The sequence below is a fragment of the Epinephelus fuscoguttatus genome, linkage group LG15 (assembly GCF_011397635.1).
Source record: "Epinephelus fuscoguttatus linkage group LG15, E.fuscoguttatus.final_Chr_v1".
Taxonomy (NCBI): Eukaryota; Metazoa; Chordata; class Actinopteri; order Perciformes; family Serranidae; genus Epinephelus; species Epinephelus fuscoguttatus.
The window spans coordinates 27,622,401-27,642,470 of NC_064766.1; the positions used below are offsets into that span (position 1 = coordinate 27,622,401).

A 20,070-nucleotide genomic window follows, 5' to 3' on the forward strand; every position below is an offset into this window, starting at 1 on the left:
CGGCAGCTGCTGACATTAGGGATGCACCGAATATTCGGTAACCGAATGTATTCGGCCGAATATTGCAAAAAAACACACATTTGGTTTTCAGTGGAATAAGTGAAAAGCAAGGCCGAATAATAGCGGCGTGTTTTGATAATGCAATCAAAAAGTGTGCAGTGACGGACGGAGTAAAATGTCGGCAGTGTGGCGATATTTTACTACGTCCGTCACTGCACTCACATTTGCGACTAAAAATAGTTTTGTGCGGGCAAAATAAATCCTTCAGCACACTGTGTGAGTACAGGTTTCAACCAGCAGCAGCATGGGTGCAGATCCCGGGGGGGATTCTGAAAAACACAAATTGTCCCCCCCAATTCTAAATAGCTTAAATGATTGAAATTGAACAAATGTATACAGTAGTCCTATATACTGGGAGAAAGAGAAGATGATGAGGAGAAATGGGAATCTGTGAGAGGCGAGAGATGAGAACGTGAGTGGACATAACATGTCTGAGATCCTGAAACTAGAAGTAGCATTAACTAACAGCGAAGCAGTGAAAAGGAGGGTGATGGCTGGTTCCATGTACTACTGGCTGTTTAAGAGAAATAAACAGTAAGGGTAAGCATATGATTCTCTTTGTAGTGCTTTTTGAATGACTTGGTGATGAGCCTCTATGAAATCGTGAAATATGCTGGCAATCTCAAGCGCTCTGTGGGCATGATTTGCACACGTGCAATTAAAAAAAAAATCACAACTGATTGTGTCCCAGACTGATTGTGTCCCCCCCAAACTTGTCATCAGATCTGCACCCATGAGCAGCAGAAACAAAACGGCGAATCCCGCTGGTTGTGGGTTGAACGCGGGTCACAGACACAGACAGAAATACGTATTCCTGTCAAATACGGCGGCGCATGATAACGGCTTACCGGCGACGGAGAAGTCTGGCTCCAGGTGAATAACTTGTTTTCATGACTGCCCAAAAGTACCTGAACAGCCGAGCCATGGCGGCACACAGTATGGGGCGTATCAAAGGAGAAACGAGCCGTTCACCTTTCTTGGTCCACAAACCTCACCGCACTTTAGGGACTGTTCTTTACTTGTCAGGGGAGGAGGGTGACTGGTTGATTTTTATTTCATTTATTTATTTTATTTTGATCCCCCCTATGTTCATCACTGATTGATGCCATTTTTAAAGTATGAATAAGTCAGTAAGTAATTTATTCCATTGAAGTATCATTGATGTATTATAGAAAAGTGATTTATCTTTTTATAAATGACAAAAGGCACATCTGCCTCATTTTCGCTGTGGTATCCTGATACTACTCAGAACCGTGATACTTTCACTGTTATCGTACCGTGGGTCCCAATTGTGGTACCGTGACAACACTAATCTGGAGGGGGTTCATCTGCAAAAACTAATGAAAAACTAAACAACGGCATTCGGTATTTGCTACTCGGTATTCGGCCAAGCGTTTAATATTATTCGGCTTCAGCCACAAATTTTCATTTCGCTGCATCCCTAGCTAACATGATAGCAATATCAACTTTATAATGCTGTAAGTCAAAATCCTGTTCTTCATGTGGGATTTGGACCCAAAGTAATCGATGATGCTTAGATTAAATATACACAATTTGTAGTTAATGGGCTCAAACATGCAAAACCACTTGAGTGTTTTCAGTCCTGTTCAGTTTTCACTAACATACAGCTAAAAAAGTGGTCTTATTTCCCAAGATGAAAGACACCTGCTCTGTGACCTATTATATACTGCAGTGCACTGCAATGTCAGCTCCCAAGTAAACAGCCTTGTAAATATTGTGGTAGAAGCTGCTCTGACTGCACTGAGTGAGCGCTATTCTTCCCGATATACCCTGACACAGCAGAAGTGATTGGCTGAAAGAGAAGGACAACAACAGGTCAAGGGGTGGTGACCTGGTCACCATGACCCTGACACCAAACTGCCCTGCTGATGTCCTTGGTCAAGAGTCCCACATGTTCCCACTGTATGCTGTGTCGTCTTTACTCTGATCTGCTAAAGTAAAAGACGCTGTTGGGCATCTGGAATGGCATTCCCATCTTTTATTCCTTTTGACCTTTCTCTTCATCTCTACTTGTCTTTATCTCTCCTGCTCTGCCTAAGTCTCTACATATCTATCTCTCTTCATCCCCTTTCCTCTGCTATCCCCCTCTCCATCTCCCTCCCCTGCTGTGAGCTAGTGATTTCAGATGCTGGCTTCACAGAGAACGACAGACAGCCACAATGGCACCAGTAGTGGAACCAATCCTTTGGCTAAACTCCGATCTGATGCCAATAATGAAAAACTGGATATTTGAGAAAATAAAGAACTAGTAACAAAAGCAGGCAAGAAATTACTGATTAAAAAAATATTCCATTTTATCCAATAAATAGACTGTTAGTCATAGTATAGATCACATGACACTCCTTGCGACTTGTATTTGTGCAATATTCCCATCACCTTTGTTAGATAATGTATGTCAGTGTCTATGCTAATAATCACTCTTCATAAATGTGACAGCTGCGAACCCCACACAAATCAAAAATTAACAAAGGCAGTGACAACACACAAAGCTCCCACTCATGCATCACACACATGCACAACCCACCTTAGTGTAAACCCCCCATGACAGTTCCGTCTCTGTCACCATGACAACAATCCCAAACATCCCGAAGATGAGTGCGTAGTCGCTGAGCCGCTTCCGCTTCTCAAACAGCGCCCTCCGGTGGCCGAGCTTGTAGCCAATGTCCCTGTTCTTCTTCTGCGGCGCCCTGCCTCCGCCACGCCCGCTGCCCTCCCTGACCAAGCTCTCGTTGGATGCCTTGCTGGGGTCTTCGCCGCCGTTGCCCTTGGACACCACCACCTCCAGGCCAGAGCTGTGCAGCGTCTGCAAGGGCTGCGTCTCCGAGTCGAGCTCCGCGAGGTTGCGGCGCGACGAGGACGCCAGGCTGCCCACTAGTGGTCTCACCACTCCGCCATTGTACTTGCAGGTGTTCATGGCTATCTGAGGGAGTCGGCCGCTGCTCTCGGAGAGGGAGGGCTTGGATCCAGCATGGCTCAGCTTCTTCTGCTCAGTAGTGGCCTGTGAACGGGAAGAAGAGTGATAAATACAATACTATCACAACAAAAAAGGTGTAAAGACTGACAGTAGGTTGAAGAGACACATACAGGTTTTAAATAGAGCATTGATGTGGGAGTTACATCTCTGTGGCTCTGGAGAGGGCACAGAGAGGGAAGGATCTTGCAAAACAATTTTGGTTATAAAAGCAGACAGATTTAGTGCTCAGCAGGACATGTGGCCAAACATACAGTATGAACCAAAATATCAACAGTTATTGTTTGAAAGTCCCAAATACTCTTCTTTTTCTAAGAAGCATAGACTGAGAGCAGCTAACAGAGACGGGGTTGTTCATTTTAAAGGAGACCTACATGCTTTTCTGTATTTTGTGTCTTCTATATAGCCTGGTGTCACAATGAAGGACGCTCATTTTAATGTGGCCAAAGTGTCAAATAACGGGGTAAACAAATGTAGAAGTAATCCTCCTATTGATTTGAACAGTCCATTTCCAACAATTTTTTTATACTTTGGCTACAGTATGACATCATAGTGTGCCAGATTTCTTAAAATGGCATGCAACTGCATTATGTCATGTACAGTGCTACATGTAGCTACATGCTAACAACAGGGAAACATGTAATCTTGGTTGCTGTTGTCGATTTTGGATCATATCCCTGCTAGAACATGTCCAGCTGTGTTAAGAGGCTTTTGGTGGTGGTTTTCATGGTCAAAAGTGCAGTTACTTTCCATTACAGCCATTCACCAGCTGCAATGATGATGCAGAGATAAGGAAGACCCAAGAATGCTGACCATGGGCTTTTTTGGGAGGGGGCCTTAACCCTTTGAATTCTGCAACACTAATGGTCCATATTTCTGATCGTTATGATGTCATTTCTTGGAGTATTTTAAATGCTTTATATCCCAAAAATCTTTTTAAGGTCTTTTTACAAAATAAAAACACATAACATGTTGATCCAAAAGATTTCTAAATTTATGAACATAAACAAAACATTTCTTAACAATTCGTAAGTTATTTGAACTATGTAGATTATTTAGTTTTTGAGATATGCTCATTTTTATGGGCAGAGTGCAAAGGTGTTGTGATAGATTCATCATCCATCCCCCTGGTGCCACCATGCGTTTCGCATCACATGTAACGTAGTGCAATAACGTCATCCCAAGTGTGATGACACGGACGAAAGAAGCCTTAGCTCTCTGCTGCAAAGAGAACAAATCTTCCAGTTGTTACAGTTTTTATTTTAGATTGGTACACGCAGGATTATGGAAACAATAATCTCCCACAGCCATTACAGGGAGATTCCTGGGGAAACTTTGGTGTAATTACTGCGAAATACCACGTTTGTACGGCACGTGAGGTAAAGTAACATAAGGTCATGACATGATGGCGAGGAAGACAGAAGCCTTGGCTCTCTGCTGAAAAAAGAATGATTGGTCTTGCTATTTAAACAGGATCATGCAAACAATGATTCTCCAAGGCCATCCGTGGTATGTCTGTTATAAAGGGTTATAAAGATAGGTGCTAAGATGGCCTTCTCAGACAGAGGGTGAATACAAGTGTTCCAGCACAGAAAGTATCAGAATATTTTTTTGATTTGACAATCAAAGCATGTAAAAATGTTCTAGTCTTTCTACTGAAACTGAAGTATGAACCTGAAAATGAGAATATTTGCTTTCATTTAAGTTCAAGCCTGTGATATGAAAAACATGCTAATCATAGTTTTACAGTTAAACTACAACAGTTGAAAAGTTCCTTTATCTGACTGTATGTTTCTGGCGTTTCCTTAAAGAAAATAGCATAAAAATTGGATGGCTGAAAAACAAATAAATAATGAATGGACTTTGATGTATAAATAAAGCCATATAACCAATAGTGGACCCTACAAAGTGCAGAAAATTGAATCTTCGCGCTGCACAAATTTAGATATGAATGATTAATGCTTGGCGTGACCCTGTTTCCTATCAGAGAAACACTCTTCCCCTGCAGAGATAAGAGGAAGAGAACGGAATGTGGACCTTCTCAAATCAGGCGTACCACAGAGACTAAATGCGAGATTCCCACTATTTTAAGAGGAAAACAAGGGAACCCATTTCCTTTGAAACTCCAAGGACAGTGTACTGTACATAGTGTCTGTTGAAGGTTAGGGGCAACTTAGGGGCAAGCAGAAAAGCACAGGTGCATATACACATGCCCTACCAATAAATATTACATTGTGTATATAATTTCTAATTTCACAGCGATAGGAGAGAATATATATTTAACTTTTTTTTCTTACTTTACTTCTTTATCACCTGCACATAATGCTACTATTTTTCTTTTCTGGAACGATGCTGTGTAGACTCTTCTCTTGCTGCATTGAGCCATCTATCGTTTCTGCTCTTCTTGGCAGATAGGAGTGAGTTTCTGTCCCGGTTACGGAGACAGAAAATGTTCAATCCATGCAGAGGCTGTGGAGCAGTCACCCCAGAAGCATCTATCTGCCTGTCTATCCCCTGCCCTTCAGAGACTCGGGCAGATTATCATAATGGGTTATGAAAACTTCACATGGAACAGTGCTTTTTCCGAAACAAGTCGGGGGTGTGTGATAGTACTGCTGGCCCTTTTTATTAGCCTTGACAAAGCATGCCTAATGCCTTTAAATGTGCTGGTGGGAATAAAGAAGGGCGGCCCTAATGGAAATTTACTAACTCCAGTCCTGTGATGCTATCGTCTTGCGCATATTGTGGCTCCATGAGAACAGGACTAAAGGTTAAGGATTAGTGCAGCCCATAGTGTTTCTAATCCCCTTTTCTGTATTAAATTGCTTTTTAATCTGTGCCATTAGGACCCCTCTACACTTTTGAAGAGTGTGCAGTGAGTGAACTTTAGGTTTGAATGACAGGAAATACTGCAGAAATAGATGCTGATATGGCAATAGTGGTCAGGATGTTGTTCTGTATTTGAAGATGAAAATAGAACACAGTGTGCTGAATTTTGCAATTTAATTTCAGTTCTGCTAATGAAAAGAACAGAAAGGTCCTTAAAGGTGCTGTATACAACATTCAGAATTACAAGATAGCAGCAAACTACTTGCTTTGTGAAGATGTAGTGGAGTAAAGGCCCTGACACACTAAGCCGACAGTCGGCCGTGGGTCACTATTGGGCTGTCAGTGATCGTCTGTCGCCCTAGTTGCCCTCGTGTGTCCCCCACCGTTGGCCCTTGTCGACCCTTGTCTGCTTTTTTTCCAGCCAATTCAGCATGTTGAATCAGCAATGGCAGAGTCTGTTGGTTAATGAAAGTGCTCTGTCAGATAAGCTCAGCACACCAGAAGAGAAACGGAACTGAGGAAAGTAAACAAATTGCTTAAGTCCGAGGATGTGAGATCAAATCAACCTTGAACAAAAGATAAGATTATTTTTCTTTAGTCACTGAGTTCTTTAGCAGAAACTTCTAATGCTGTTTTTTTTTTTTTATTGGAAATATGCTTTGTTCTTTCAACATTTGATCGTGTTGTTAATGTGCTAACTGGGTAAATAGCGATAAGACGGTTTTCCCGTTTCCCTTTTTGAATGACGAACACAGACTACGACCTTCTGCTAGTGTGGAGAGTTATTTCCTCTCAAGCAGGTGCATAACGTACGTGCTGGTTGGCTGTTGGCTGTAGTCTTTGTGGTGTGTTCATGTGCAACTTTCTGGCCGAGACACAGCCAATGTGAGGCTTTCCACACTGCTAGTTCTTTGATAATGGTTTGGCGTGTCTGTGCCTTAATGGCATCCTGATCAAAGAATGAAGTCACACTAACTCTGCGTTTGATGCAATCTGAGCTTCCCTGTACTTTGTTGTGGTAGCCAGTCCGGCCACACATGTATTGCACTAGTAATTGATGAGGTGCCTAAACTACTTGGTAGTTGGGTAGGTTACAGAGGAGGAAGTGGGTATACTCTCCTATGTATTCCAGTGGGTTTCTGGCTTATAAGTGGGTATACTGTAAACAGCCAGAAAAAGAGGTGGGTATACCCTGTATACGTGCTTATACCCTCCACTACACCAGTGGTTACCGCTGATAACGCTATCCCGACTCACAGTGGCAGTACCGTGGCGTCATAAAAGCCTGACACGCACCCAGTGGTTCCCCCTGAGGCTGATACAGCCCTCTGCCAGACAATCTCCATCCACCCACTTTAATATGCGATGCAATTTTATGCAGTTTATGCAGCTTATGCAGCGGAGGGGTCCCTGCTCCAACACTGAAAACCCCTGGTATCGAGCAATTGCAGCCCAACCTCACACATGTGCAAGTTTTTTTTTTAAATGGGTAAAATTTGACTATTACAGAGCTGCCTGCAGTGTATTGCTTTACTCAGTGTCTCCTTGCCCCGCTGTTTCTTTCTCTCTGTGTTTACCACAGATAGAAAGTGAATGACGGTCATTCTATTAGTCATATCAGGCATTGGCAGTCTATGTCTATGGTCATAACACTACTGCTGCGGGAGTGTGAGCTCAGCACAGACGAACAGTTGGTAAGGGGCCCGCACACACAGTGACAGGGCTAACTGTTATCATCCTACAGCTAACGTTACCTAAAGGTTATTAACGGGTTTAATGACTGAGTAGAGGCGTTTTAGTGGGAGTTTGTTGGGACCATTAAATGACTTGCTGTCGGATGTTAGCCACTGCTACTGTGTTAGCTTGTGCTAATTGGCCAGACATTGAACTGATCAGGAGGAGAGCAGAACCGGACTCCAGGGACGGTCTCTTGAGTGCGGCAGCAAACCTATACCAGATTTTTCTTATGTCAACATTAAATCTATGGTTAAAAAGGCTAATTGAAGCTTTGTTATTCAAAAAATGTTCTCCACATTGCACTTGTTTTCTGTTGTTGGATGATTTAGATTCCTACCCTTATGTAAGATTGCTTTTTTGTTTGTGTGTTTTGCAAGTACTTGAGTACTTTATAACTTAATGTGGGTACTAAAATACAAAAGTTACTTAAAATGCCCATCCCTTGTTAAAACTGTTTGCTCAGTCAGCACTTTTGCCAGTGAATAGCACTGTTTGACTGTTAGCAGTGCTAGCTGCTCGCCATCAACTCAGCCACCAGCCATGTTGAGGACCAAAATACCAGCTCAGACTCTGAATCATAAATACGCTCTAAATGTCTCGTTTCTGATTTTAGGTAGAATATGTAATTATTTTCCTGCCACACAAAATTACAAAAGTCTTGACGCTCCTGGACTCTCATCATCAGCAATAACTCACACTCACTACGACAACTATATATCAAAAATATCACTTAAGCATATTTACAGACCATGACAGAAGACCAGCCAGTGCAAAATCATCCTGACAAATTGTTACAGTAGCCAATGCATGTAATGGCTGAACAGCATCAAAGATAACAGAAATATTGCTGTACTGAGCTATTTTAATACATTTGGGGAAATATTTTTAAAGTCCTCACCGGTGCTAAAATAGCTTGCTTTTTTTTCCTCGCATCAAGCTCTACAGTAGATCCGCCTGTCAGTCTTTTGAACATGTCGAATCCCCAGCATAACTTGTACTGAACAACTACAAAACATCATTATTCTTTTGGTTTTGAGTGTCACAACATGATGTCATTCATTGTCAAAAGAGAATTTCCTGCTTTTGTGTAGGAAGTAAATAACTCTGAAGCTCCTGCTCTGAGCTCGGAGTATTTTTAGACCCAGTCAAACTTTCAGAGTGGGTCTGAGATGCTTGATATGTAAATTTGGTTCTTGGACTATAATATCTGAGGGAAAAATCCAAGACAACTAGCTCAAACAAAGGTTGTGCATGTTTGTAGAAAACATTGCTTTCTCTAATTTAAAGTACATCAGTGTACTTTTACTGTTTGTCTCACCATTGTCTTAACAGTTGAAGAGTATTACCGTTCAGTATGTTGGTTTGAACCACCAACCCTACAATAAATAGCATACTTGTCCTACCACCACAGTTAATAAGACACCAGCAAGACAAAGAACATCATTGTTCATGTTGGTTCAAGGTGTGGATTCATAGAGCAAAGTGAACTCTGAACTCTGAGTAAGCATCTGTACAATAAGATCATTGACGGACTTTAAGACTGGACAAACACACCACTCCCTGCATGGGCTCTCACTGATATTTGCCTTGGAATTTCAAACTGAACACACATGATTAATGTGCTTGATAAATTACTCTAAACTATCTAAAACTATAATTTAAATAAAGCCATGTAAAAGTAATCTGTCTTTGCAAAGCTATGGGTTCCTCCATTCATGAAGTCAGATTAGGAAAAGAGGTATTTTCTTTAAGATAATTAATCTCCCCTTAAAACATTTCTGTATATTGTGAACGTACCCTGAATTAAGTTTCCGAAGACCAATTACATGACGATTGATCAGAGTAAAAAGGCCATGTTGTGACAGTCAGGAGCCTGAGACGTAAAAGGAGAACGTCCCAGGAAGTGTTGCTCCAATAAGGTAAATGAACAGGATTGATGATGGACACCAGGAGAGCAGGGCTGCTGTTACACCCTCAGCTTTAGTTACCTGTTTCTGGTGCTCATCAGTCACTGAACCAGGTCAGGACTGCAGCCGCCCCATGACGGCTGTTTGTATGAACACTGACTGTTATTATTACACATCAGGGAAGGGCTTTCATCTTAAAGGAATGCTTCACCCACAAAATGATCGTTTGTACATTAATTACTCACCTTATGTTACACTGAATTCACTAAGAATACTTTGTTTTTCTCGCAGGTCTCTACAGTGAACAAAGAATCCAAATACAGAAAATTCTTGAGTCCATGCTGAACAACAGCAAAGTATATATCAAAACATCCATTTACAAAGTCACACAACTCGTGCAGTATAATCCAAGTCTCATTTATCCAGTCGTGTGCTCAGTACTTTCCAAACCGACAGCCCTTTCTGACCAGGTACAGAACTGAAAGTGAAACTTATCTATGCTCTCTTTACAGCCAGACTCCATTGACAAATACAGTAATTTTACCCTGCTGAACAAGGGAGCTGCTGGTCTACCGCCGCCTTAATCAGTAGTTTGTTTGTGTTATTGTGTGATTTTGGTGAATCTGAACTAACGCTTTATGACACTAAGGTCACACAATACCACAGACAAACTTATGGCTGGTATACACTGTGTGATTTTAGGCTGTCCCAGACGAAAGATGGCCATCGTGGGAGAAACGTGGTGACATCTTTGGTCGTGGCTCTAAAACGGTGGTCTTACGTCACACCGTGAGACAGGTTCAAGGACGGCCGTTGTCAGCGTCTTGTGACCAAAAATAACCTAAGATAAAATTCTGACGGTGTCAGAAATTTAGGATGACTATCTCACAGTGTGACAGCTACTACAACCTATGTCTACTAATCAACCAACAGAAATGCAGCACGAAATGACACAATGGTCACCACGACACCGGCGCTAAACCCAAACAAATGATCGCTTGCCATGGAGGTAAAACGAACAAAAAGAAGTCTGTGGAACTCCCAGAAAGAGGAAAGTTTGGTGGAGCTGTGGCAGCAGAAGCTTTGTTTATTTGATGTTTCCTCCAGCTGCTATCATGACCGCGAGAAAAAAGACGCTGCATGGAAGGAAATTGCGGAGGAACTGCAACTTCCAGGTGAGCAAGCTACCTATGGTGGCGCAGATGGATGACGTACGCTGATGCGGTGCATGCTGATGATGTTGCATATTGACGTACATTGTAACCTGTGATTCAGTAGTAAGCGGCCATCGTACAATCTGCACACATCAAACTTGACATCGTACCAAAGTTTATTAGATCCACGTCTCACAATGTGTCATGCAATGGTCTTATAAGATTGCTAAAATCGCACAGTGTATAGAGGGCATAACAAATCGAAACAGTGGTAGATCAGCAGCTCCCATGTTCAGCAAAATAAAATTACTGTTTTTGTCAATGGAGTCTGGCTTTAAAAAGAGCACAGACAAGTTTCACTTTCAGCTCAGTTTTAAATACTAAGGTTTCAGCAAAGTGCATGTGTTTGGGGGGAACTGAGCATAAGACTGGATAAATAAGATTTGGATCATACTACACGAGTTGTGTGAGAGTTTGTAAATGGTTGTTTTGATAAAGTTTTCTTGTTGGACCCCTATGACTTCAATTCATCAAGAGCTTTCTCAGTTTGTTGATTGTTTGTTCAGCACGGAAACATGAGAGAAAAACAGTTTTCTTCCAGAATTCAACGTAACATAAGGTGAGTAACTGATATACAAATAATTCTTTGTGGGTTGAAGCATTCCTTTAAAGAGACACAAATAAGAGAGAGAACATCTGTACAGGCACATTGAAGAACTAAGGCACTATAACAAGATGTATGCCTGACTTTTTCCTCTGTAAAACTAAAAAGTCCTTCACAGACTTTGCAGCAGGAGTCCTCACATCACATTCCAAAACCTCAAAGCAGCCTCCATCAATTCCATACTCTCGCCCACTTAGCCAGCTGCTCGAGCTCTGTCGCTTTTCGCATTTCCCCTGCAACCCAACTAAACAGAGCAGCGAAAGGGCACGGCGGGCCAGCGTTGCCCTTGTTGTCCCCCGATGCCCCCACAGAGGAGATGCGGGGAGGCTGCTCGTCCAGCCGACCGACGGCTCAATTTCATTCTGAATGGCACGCAGCATCCAGGCTCTATGAAATGGAGCCTCATAATCAAATTGAAAAGCCTCAGTGCAGAACTGTTTAAATGAAGGCAACTCTCTGCCACGCTCCTCTCTCCCTCACTCTGTGTGTCTCTCTCCAGCCGGCTCAAATCTAATAGAAAATCCTCATTCTTCAGTGTTGTGTGGGGCTTCTGTGCTGCAGTGTTAAAGGCTTAAAGACCCTAAAAATGGAATTGTGCATTATAAAATCAAGTGTGTTCAATTCGTTGTGTTTGTTTGCGAGTTTGAGCATGTGGGTGTCAGTCTGTTTAATTACGTGTGTGTTGTATGTGGGTGGGTGGGTGGATGTGTGCATATGTGTGCTAGTTGAACAAGCTGAGCCTCAGCCAGGCACCGGATTAGGTCGGATATTGACGCAGACAGTGTGCAGCGACGGAACAAGCACGGGGAGGAATTGTTTGAGAAGATCCACGTGTATGCGAGTGTGTAAAATCTGCGACGGGTGCTGACAAGGCTGACATGAAAGGAGGAACACGAAGGAGAACGACGAAGAAGGAAGAGCGGGGAAAATAAGGCAGAAATTGAGGGAACATGAAAGACGGGGAGGGTAGAAAAGAAAGAGATAAATGAAAAAGAGGGAAGACAGCTCCCTGTGGGTGTCTCTGCCAGCCCCTGGAGTGATTGAGAGCTGCAGGCTACACTCTCCAGTTTGTCCCTGCACACTAGACGCTGTCACATTTCTCTGACAGGCCAGCAGGCATCGGGGCTCTTCCGTCCATCCCTGACCAGCATGTGGATCATTACTCAGCGCTGGTAAAGATGGAGGAAAACCGGAGGCTGCAGCCCCACATTCATAAAGGAAAATCCTCCATCGCAGCTCTCTGTGTGCTGCAGTGATGGAACCAAACAATATATATTTAATGCGATCTTGTTACAGCATCTAAAGCTCCAAAATGAATTGCACAGGCGTACGTATCATGTCTCAGGGATAACTCCAAGAATTAAAATTTATCATCTTTATCAGTGTCTAAAGCAGAAATGCGATTTTGCTTGCAGGAGTGGAAAGGGTGAGCCTCTATGTGCCGAGTCTTATCGCCCTATACTTCATGTCCTTATATCTCTGTAGGGATGTCTGCTGTTAAATAATGGCTGCTTTTGCCCTTCTGCAGGATAAGTCGAAGCTATTGTAAGTGTTTCAGGAAGACACGACAGTCCTGGAGATTGTAGAGGCAGCCGATGTTCAAAGAGTTTTCACAGAATATTCTCGCGCTGACATCACATATCTGGTACATTCAGCAGGCGTACCGACAACTGCTTGATGTGTACTGAAGTGAGCGGCTCACGTGTGTGTGGGACAAGACCGGGATACGTGTGATGAAGCACATGAAAAGCACGTTGCCAAGTGTGTTTTTTTCACCTCATACATTTATTCAGACATTTCCTGTCCCACATGTACTCATGTGTGATTGTATGGATTGGTTTATGTTTAGTGTGTATCATCAGTAATGCTGCGACAAACCAAAAGGATCACTTCACAATTAAATGAGGTACATTTCTTATACAGTTGGCAGATTACATCAACCAAAGGTCACATCCAGGGGTTCTCTTGGTGTATTGAAGAACTTTGTAGCTCTAATAGCAGCTGTTCAAACACAGTATCACACAATACAGCAACTGAGAACTGATTAAATATGAATACTGTGATATGAGATTCCATATTGTCTCTAGTCCCACCCAATCGCAAGCAGCGCCATTGATAGCTAGCACACCAATTAATCCTTCGTAAAATACTGCCCCCGGACGCAGACTGGCCAATCATAACATAGCATCAGGCCGGACCAAACACCGTTCATCTGCACACACTGCGATGCCACACAGCTGGTTCAATATCAGCAAAGTTTCCCTTTATCTTCATTGTCTTGTGTGGCGATCAGCAGTGATGTGGTGGTTCACTTTTACACTGTGATCTGTAGCCTATAGTTCGGCTTTAGCTTCTAACTATCTTTGTCTTTTTAACCTGTTGTTGCTGCTGAGTCAGTTTGACATCCTGGATATATCCTTCAAACACAGACTGTGGAATCACTTTTTCAATTTTTCCAAAAATATGATCATATTTCTAGTTAGTTACAGTGTGGGCTCCATGCTTACTACTACCATCACAAAGAGGCGGGGCTTAGCGAAAGATCAAATAACCAACACAGCTGTCAGTGATGATGTTAAACCCCCTTTTTATGGCATCATATAACTAACTAAACTCAAACTTATCAGAAAAAGTAACACTACATCAGCGTGACAAGAACAACCTAAAATGGCAGAAAGTCTTTGGGAAAAATGTGCTTGACGTGTACTTTGATCATTTAGTTCAGCCAATGGTCCATCCACAAACATGGAGGGAATGGGGTTTGTGACCCAAAGTGCAGCCAGCAACTGGGGGCTAACGAGAGGTTTTGGCTCCACTTTTGAGAAGCTGTCATTCATTCAGTCATTCATTTTCTGTAACTGCTTATCCTGTTGGGGGTCGCTGGGAGGCAGGGTACACCCTGGACAGAGACAGACAACCATTCACACTCTCATTCACACCTACGGACAATTTAGAGTCACCAATTAACCTGCATGTCTTTGGACTGTGGGAGGAAGCCGGAGTACCCAGAGAAAACCCACGCTGACACAGGGAGAACATGCAAGCTCCCCACAGAAGGGCTCCTGGCCCACCCCCAGGTTTGAATCCCCCACCCTGGATATGAACCACAAACCTCACAGACTGTAAAAATCACTCATTGTCATCCATTGGTTTGTGGACTCCCATTTGGAAGCCTCAAGTTCCGAATTTTGGCTGCCACCCTCTTGATTTCTTGGAGCCAGAAATGACCATATTTTGGCCAAAGGCTGGCACTGTGGATTAGCGAGAGGTGGATCTGACTAAGAAGCCGAGGACACTATTGGCAGCCTGTCACTCAAAGCGGCTTGCCCTTAATTATGCATACAAAATTTAAAGGGGTGACTTTCACTCCTTTAAATTCACCCCTGGTACAGTTGTCATTGAGGGGGAAGTTAGCTATAGAGACCAAAACTGTTTTTTGTACCAGGCTGTAAACATGTTTTTGTCTGCTGTAAATTTGGGCATTTTAACATGGGGGTCTATGGGGACTGACTGGCTTCTGGAGGCGGCCTAAAGTGGCCGTTCACAGAACTGGCAGACGTTTTTCAGCCCCGGAGTTTGCTGCTTGCTTGTACTCCAGTAGGGGGTGTTATTAAATTTACTACCCCTCTGACTCACTGCGCGCCCTGTTTGCCTATTAGGAAGCTAAGCTATTGTTGCTCTCTGTGCTAACACAAATAGCTACTAGCAAGCCAACAAATCAATAAATCGTTCCAGCTCTAACTGGCATCGTCAAGGATGATTTTAAATGAATTTCTGAGTACTGAGGTCTTGTGGGTGTAACTGAATGAATCATTTGTAATGGAAGCTGCATTTTTGACAACCCAAACTGTCATGACCACCACCTGGAGCCCTAAAGCCAGCTTAAATGCTCACCGTCAGTCAGTGAGGACGATTAGCTGCAAGTGGTAGGGGTCTGCAATGCAGCCTCCATTACTGCTGGTGGCTTTAATGGAATCCCCAGGGGGAAGACCCAACACAGCAACTCAGCAAGAAAATAAAAGCCAACAATAAAATCTACACACAATAAATTGTGTCAATACAATAAAAAAAAATCAAGTTCAGCACTGCAGTCGCCTCGGGGAAGCTATAACCTTTACTGAGGCAAATAACTAGACTTAAAATATGGCAATAGCATTAAGTCACAGCAGAAACAAGATGAGATTCTTTCACTGTTTGGTTCAGTGTTGGCATCCTTTAAAGATCACATTCACTCCAACTATGAGTCATCTGAAACACGATGTGGCCATTATTAGTTTGTTATTTTGTGTATTTTACAGTGACAAAAATATACAGTAATACAACAGACAGAAAAGCCCTGCAGAAGAAGATGAAGAGAACAATATCACTACGACAGTATGTGCACATTAGTGTAAAAAAGATGATTTTAAAAACATCTTAGTAAATAATGTATGACACATACAGGGTCGTGGTAGCTATACAACAGCTACGATTCATTATCAAAGTAAAAAATATGAGATTTAATTCTGTGTCTAAAGAATTCACTGTACACACAACATGCAGTTACAAATGATGGTAGCTTGATAACAGAGAAATTCATTGGCCTCTAGCAGAGCTCGGCCTCCCTCACTCCCCCCGTTTCTCTTCTCTCAGAGATTAACAACAAAAAAGTAGGCAAAAACAAGACAAACCCTCCATGGAGAAAAAGGACATGAGTACATGCCTGTGGGAATGTGTTATTGTTAGGACTAATAACGCGCTGTGTTCAACAGAGACACAATGCTATTATAATTAGGACCCAACAAGGTTACTCCATGTGAACCTGTGTGAGTGTGCGGTTTATAAACTAGGTCCTGGGGAGATTGGGGTTAGAACTGATGGGGGGGTTACTTTCCCTGTGGGACACCCACTGCCTCATTAGGAACAATTTTAATTTCCAGCAAATTAAAGGAGGCAGGTTGTTAGAAACTTGATTTGTAGATCAGGGACATAAAGGATAGACTGATACTGGCAACCATATACAAAGTGTCACATTTATCTTGCAAGTGTACTCTTCTTCAACGTTTGGTTTACTTCCTGGATTTTTCCCACATGGAAATTCTGACCAATCAAGAGCAGCTTTCTCACGCAAGGCATTTGATCTGGTCCGCTTGTAAATGCTGCTGTGAGAACATGAACCAACTCTAGGCAATTATACAACTTTGTCACAAAATAAGTCCCTGATTCAGACCAAAGCAAGACAACTCTAGGTCTGACAGCACCCTTAAAGCAGAGGATTTCAAACTGTGAGGGAGAGTTGATTCCTTTTTCCTGGAGTCATAACTCTGCCACATTTGAACACATAATACAAATATTTTTAGATTCAGCATGACTGACACTTCTGAAGGATATTATTATCTCTTAATATCAAAGTAGTCTCACATCCAGACCTATCTCCTAAATAGTGTCAGGATGGAACTTGTTTTAGTGGAACATCTGCACGTGAGGAGGGAAGCACTGTCATTAACATGGCTATGTTCCTGCAAAACAAAACACTGGAGAACACATTAAAAGATGTGTTAGCATGTAGGTTGCTAGCTCAGAGGCAACTGTTGTTTCACCCATAGCACTAAAATGAAATGGCGAGAGAGGTGTGAGACTAGTTTAACATAGCAATGGGGATTTGGGATTTTGAAAATGGTAAAACGCAGGAAGTGTATACACCCCACATAAAGTTATACAGTTGTAGCCCATAGCTAAATACCTGACTCAATAGCAACATCATACCTCCTGTTTACAACCTGCATGGGCACTCAGTTGTCTCAATTGCATCTGTAGGGAGGCAGAGTCATACTTTGTAAAACCCTGAACTTATCAACCTTTTCTCATTCCCAGGTCATCAAATACTGTATGAGACACATCAGGCTTTAAACTAGCTCCAATGCAAACCCATGAGACGCTTAGAGCAACTCGTGGTATAAAGAGCAAAAATGTCTCTGTAGTGAGGTGGTTGGAGTGGGTGGTGGATGCATGGGTCAAACAAACACAAGACTTTCACCAAGGAAACGGCTGTTTGTGTCCCATGTGAGAACAAAAGTTACCTGGATTTTAACCCAAACCTTGATCTTTTCCTGTACTTAACCAAGTAGTTTTGCTGACGAAACCTAAGTTTTCTGTAAACATGAATTAGGGCTGCCCTCTAATAGTTGACCAAATGTTAGACGACCAGAAACGTCATTAGTCGGCAAGATTTCAGTGGTTGCTTAGCTGCAAAATAAATCAAAACCTATATGACTGGACCATGTAGGAATTTAATTTGAAAGGACAGACACAGGAAGAGGCCACACTCAGCAGTCAGATAGGAGTCACATTAAATTACTGGGCTGGTACCTGATATGTGATATGTAAACTCTGCAGGCAAACATTTACCTATTGACCTCAAACATGATGCATAATCTGAAACATGGAAGTAGCTACATGCCCATTAGCCCACAGCGTCATTAACAGGCGGCTCGCTCAGTGTGTGACGTGCACTTGTAGATAAAATATAGGCCTATATTAATGAAGGTTCATTAGTACGGTTTTGTATTTCTCTGTAATGTAGCACAGTGTTAACAATGTTACTGATACTATTCTTTCTCACACCTTCAAACCATTGTGTTGCCCCGCCCAAAATATACAATTTAATAATTAAATTAAAATCGTAAACATGCAGACGACTAATCGACTAGTGGCGCTAAGTTATGACTAATGGTTGTTTTTACAAGATGCTGTTTGCCAACCAGAAACTGAGATCCAAAACTGACCCAACAAGACTACCTAGACCTTTGAAACCGCCCACTCCGCAAAGTGAGAGTCCACAGATACATCTGGCATCATGACATGAAACAGAGGTTTCTTGGTTAAAATTAAAAACAATTACCACTGATTGTCGCCGGGGACTTGATTAGATCATCAGCAACATGGGCAGGACTAACCCCATTGTCAAGTGGTGCACCAGAACCCATGAGGAGTACTAACAACAATGGCGAAGGCTGACACCATGGTTTGTTTTACTTTGCTCTGTTCCCTTCTGAAAAACCTGGCAAAACAAGTATGTTGGCATGGCTATGCAATAGTGTGGACTTAAAGTGAAGTTAGATTTAGGCTGATGAATTGGTGTCTGGGGACATAATGTCAGACTTAAGATGGAAACGGAGTGTAACGAGTTTACAATTCTGTCTGATATCAGGCAACTATTTGAAGAGTTGGGAGTGAGAACGTGTTGCACTTATACTAATTAGCAGGAAGGGTTCTGGAACACACAACCATTAAACTCAATCAAAGGCAAACTTTTGACACAAACGGACCTGCATTAATCTCCTCCAACTGTTGCATTCCCTTTGTGCCATCTAATAAGGCAACAGTATATTTACAATGTGGTTATTCAATGAGAAAAATGAAAGCACCCACAGCACTCACTACTGCAGAATATTCCGGACACTAGTAAATGTCACTTAAGCAAAGATGGTTTCCCAGAGAAAGACATATAACTTGGAAAATGGCCAGTCGGGCCACTCAAAGCCGGGTAAGTTTGTTTGCACTCACTGGAGGTAAAAACCGCTCATAAATGACACAACAGCTGAAGAAGCAAAGCAGCGTGTTTGTGTAAGTGAGCCTCTCAGACATAACTCAGGTGTGTGAGCGTGAGCAGGGTGTAGATACTGAGGAAAAAGAAAGTAATGAGAAAAGGTTTTAGACCGCTCAATTAAAATGGCTTTAAAATGTATTTTGGAATGTGGATGCATGATGGATTTTTCTTTCTATTCCAATTATTTTTGGTTTAATCATAAAGCATTGGCAGTTTTAGTTTAGTTTAAGTTTAATTTGCACAACTGCGAAAAGTTACTCACATTCCTGAAATCTGAAAGAACAAAATAGCCGATTCCAGGTTAGATGGGTGACAGCATGATATAACGTCTGTTAAGCATCACATTGAATATTCCGTTGATGTGTTAATGCCTCTATAAAACCTGCTCCTTGAAGTTTGACATTGTACATGGAAATGGGAACAGAAGCGCATTTCAACGTTGCACTAATCAGCTTCCTAAAGCGTCCTCTTTATTCTAGCTAATCAACAGTATTGCCCCATATTGTTCCTATTATGGCCCATTGCTTGATTAATGCCAGATTTGTGCTGATGATCTTCTCATAAAGAGGCAGACCTGGTCCTCGACACATTCCTACACACACACCGAGTCTTGTGAGAGCAGGTTAAGGCCACAATGCTACTGCAGTGAGCGTCACCTCTCTCTGATACAGCATTACACCATTCATAGTTGGCTATGTAAGACAAGCCACAAAAGAATTACATTCACATACAATAACTTTGCATTTGCTTAAACTGGAAATGTAACGCCACCCTGATTTATTTTATCAATGCACTAGGGCCGTCACTTTTTAAATAAATCAGGTTAAAATGGATGAAAGATAACACTTGTATCATTTAAATTGAGTCGAACATAATCTACTTAGCCTGAAACTAAACTTTGTTGTAGAACTGACCTCAGCACCCTCAGCTCAGCCTCGTTCCAGACTGCTAAATCATCCCTGATTTGTTCAGCTATTTAAAAGTAAAATGAAATATCAGTTCAGTGTGACTTTCAGGCTACGAATTAGCGACATGAGATTTCTTGTTGCAGTGTCGTTACTGTAAGGGAGTTGCATCTTTAACAGGGAGCAAACAGCCTTACCTACAGTTTTTCCATCAGTAATGCCCAATCCAAAATG

At 42.2% G+C, this 20,070-nt stretch overlaps 1 protein-coding gene across 2 annotated transcripts in view; it reads right to left on the reverse strand.

Moving 5' to 3' along the window:
* kcnn1a (potassium intermediate/small conductance calcium-activated channel, subfamily N, member 1a) overlaps positions 1-20,070 on the reverse strand; it is a 75,988-nt gene that overhangs the window by 37,709 nt on the left and 18,209 nt on the right. For both annotated transcript variants that reach the window (XM_049599020.1, XM_049599021.1), the window contains exon 2: positions 2,606-3,079. In XM_049599020.1, the coding sequence (XP_049454977.1) occupies positions 2,606-3,079 (474 nt within the window). The remainder of the gene's footprint in view (positions 1-2,605; positions 3,080-20,070) is intronic.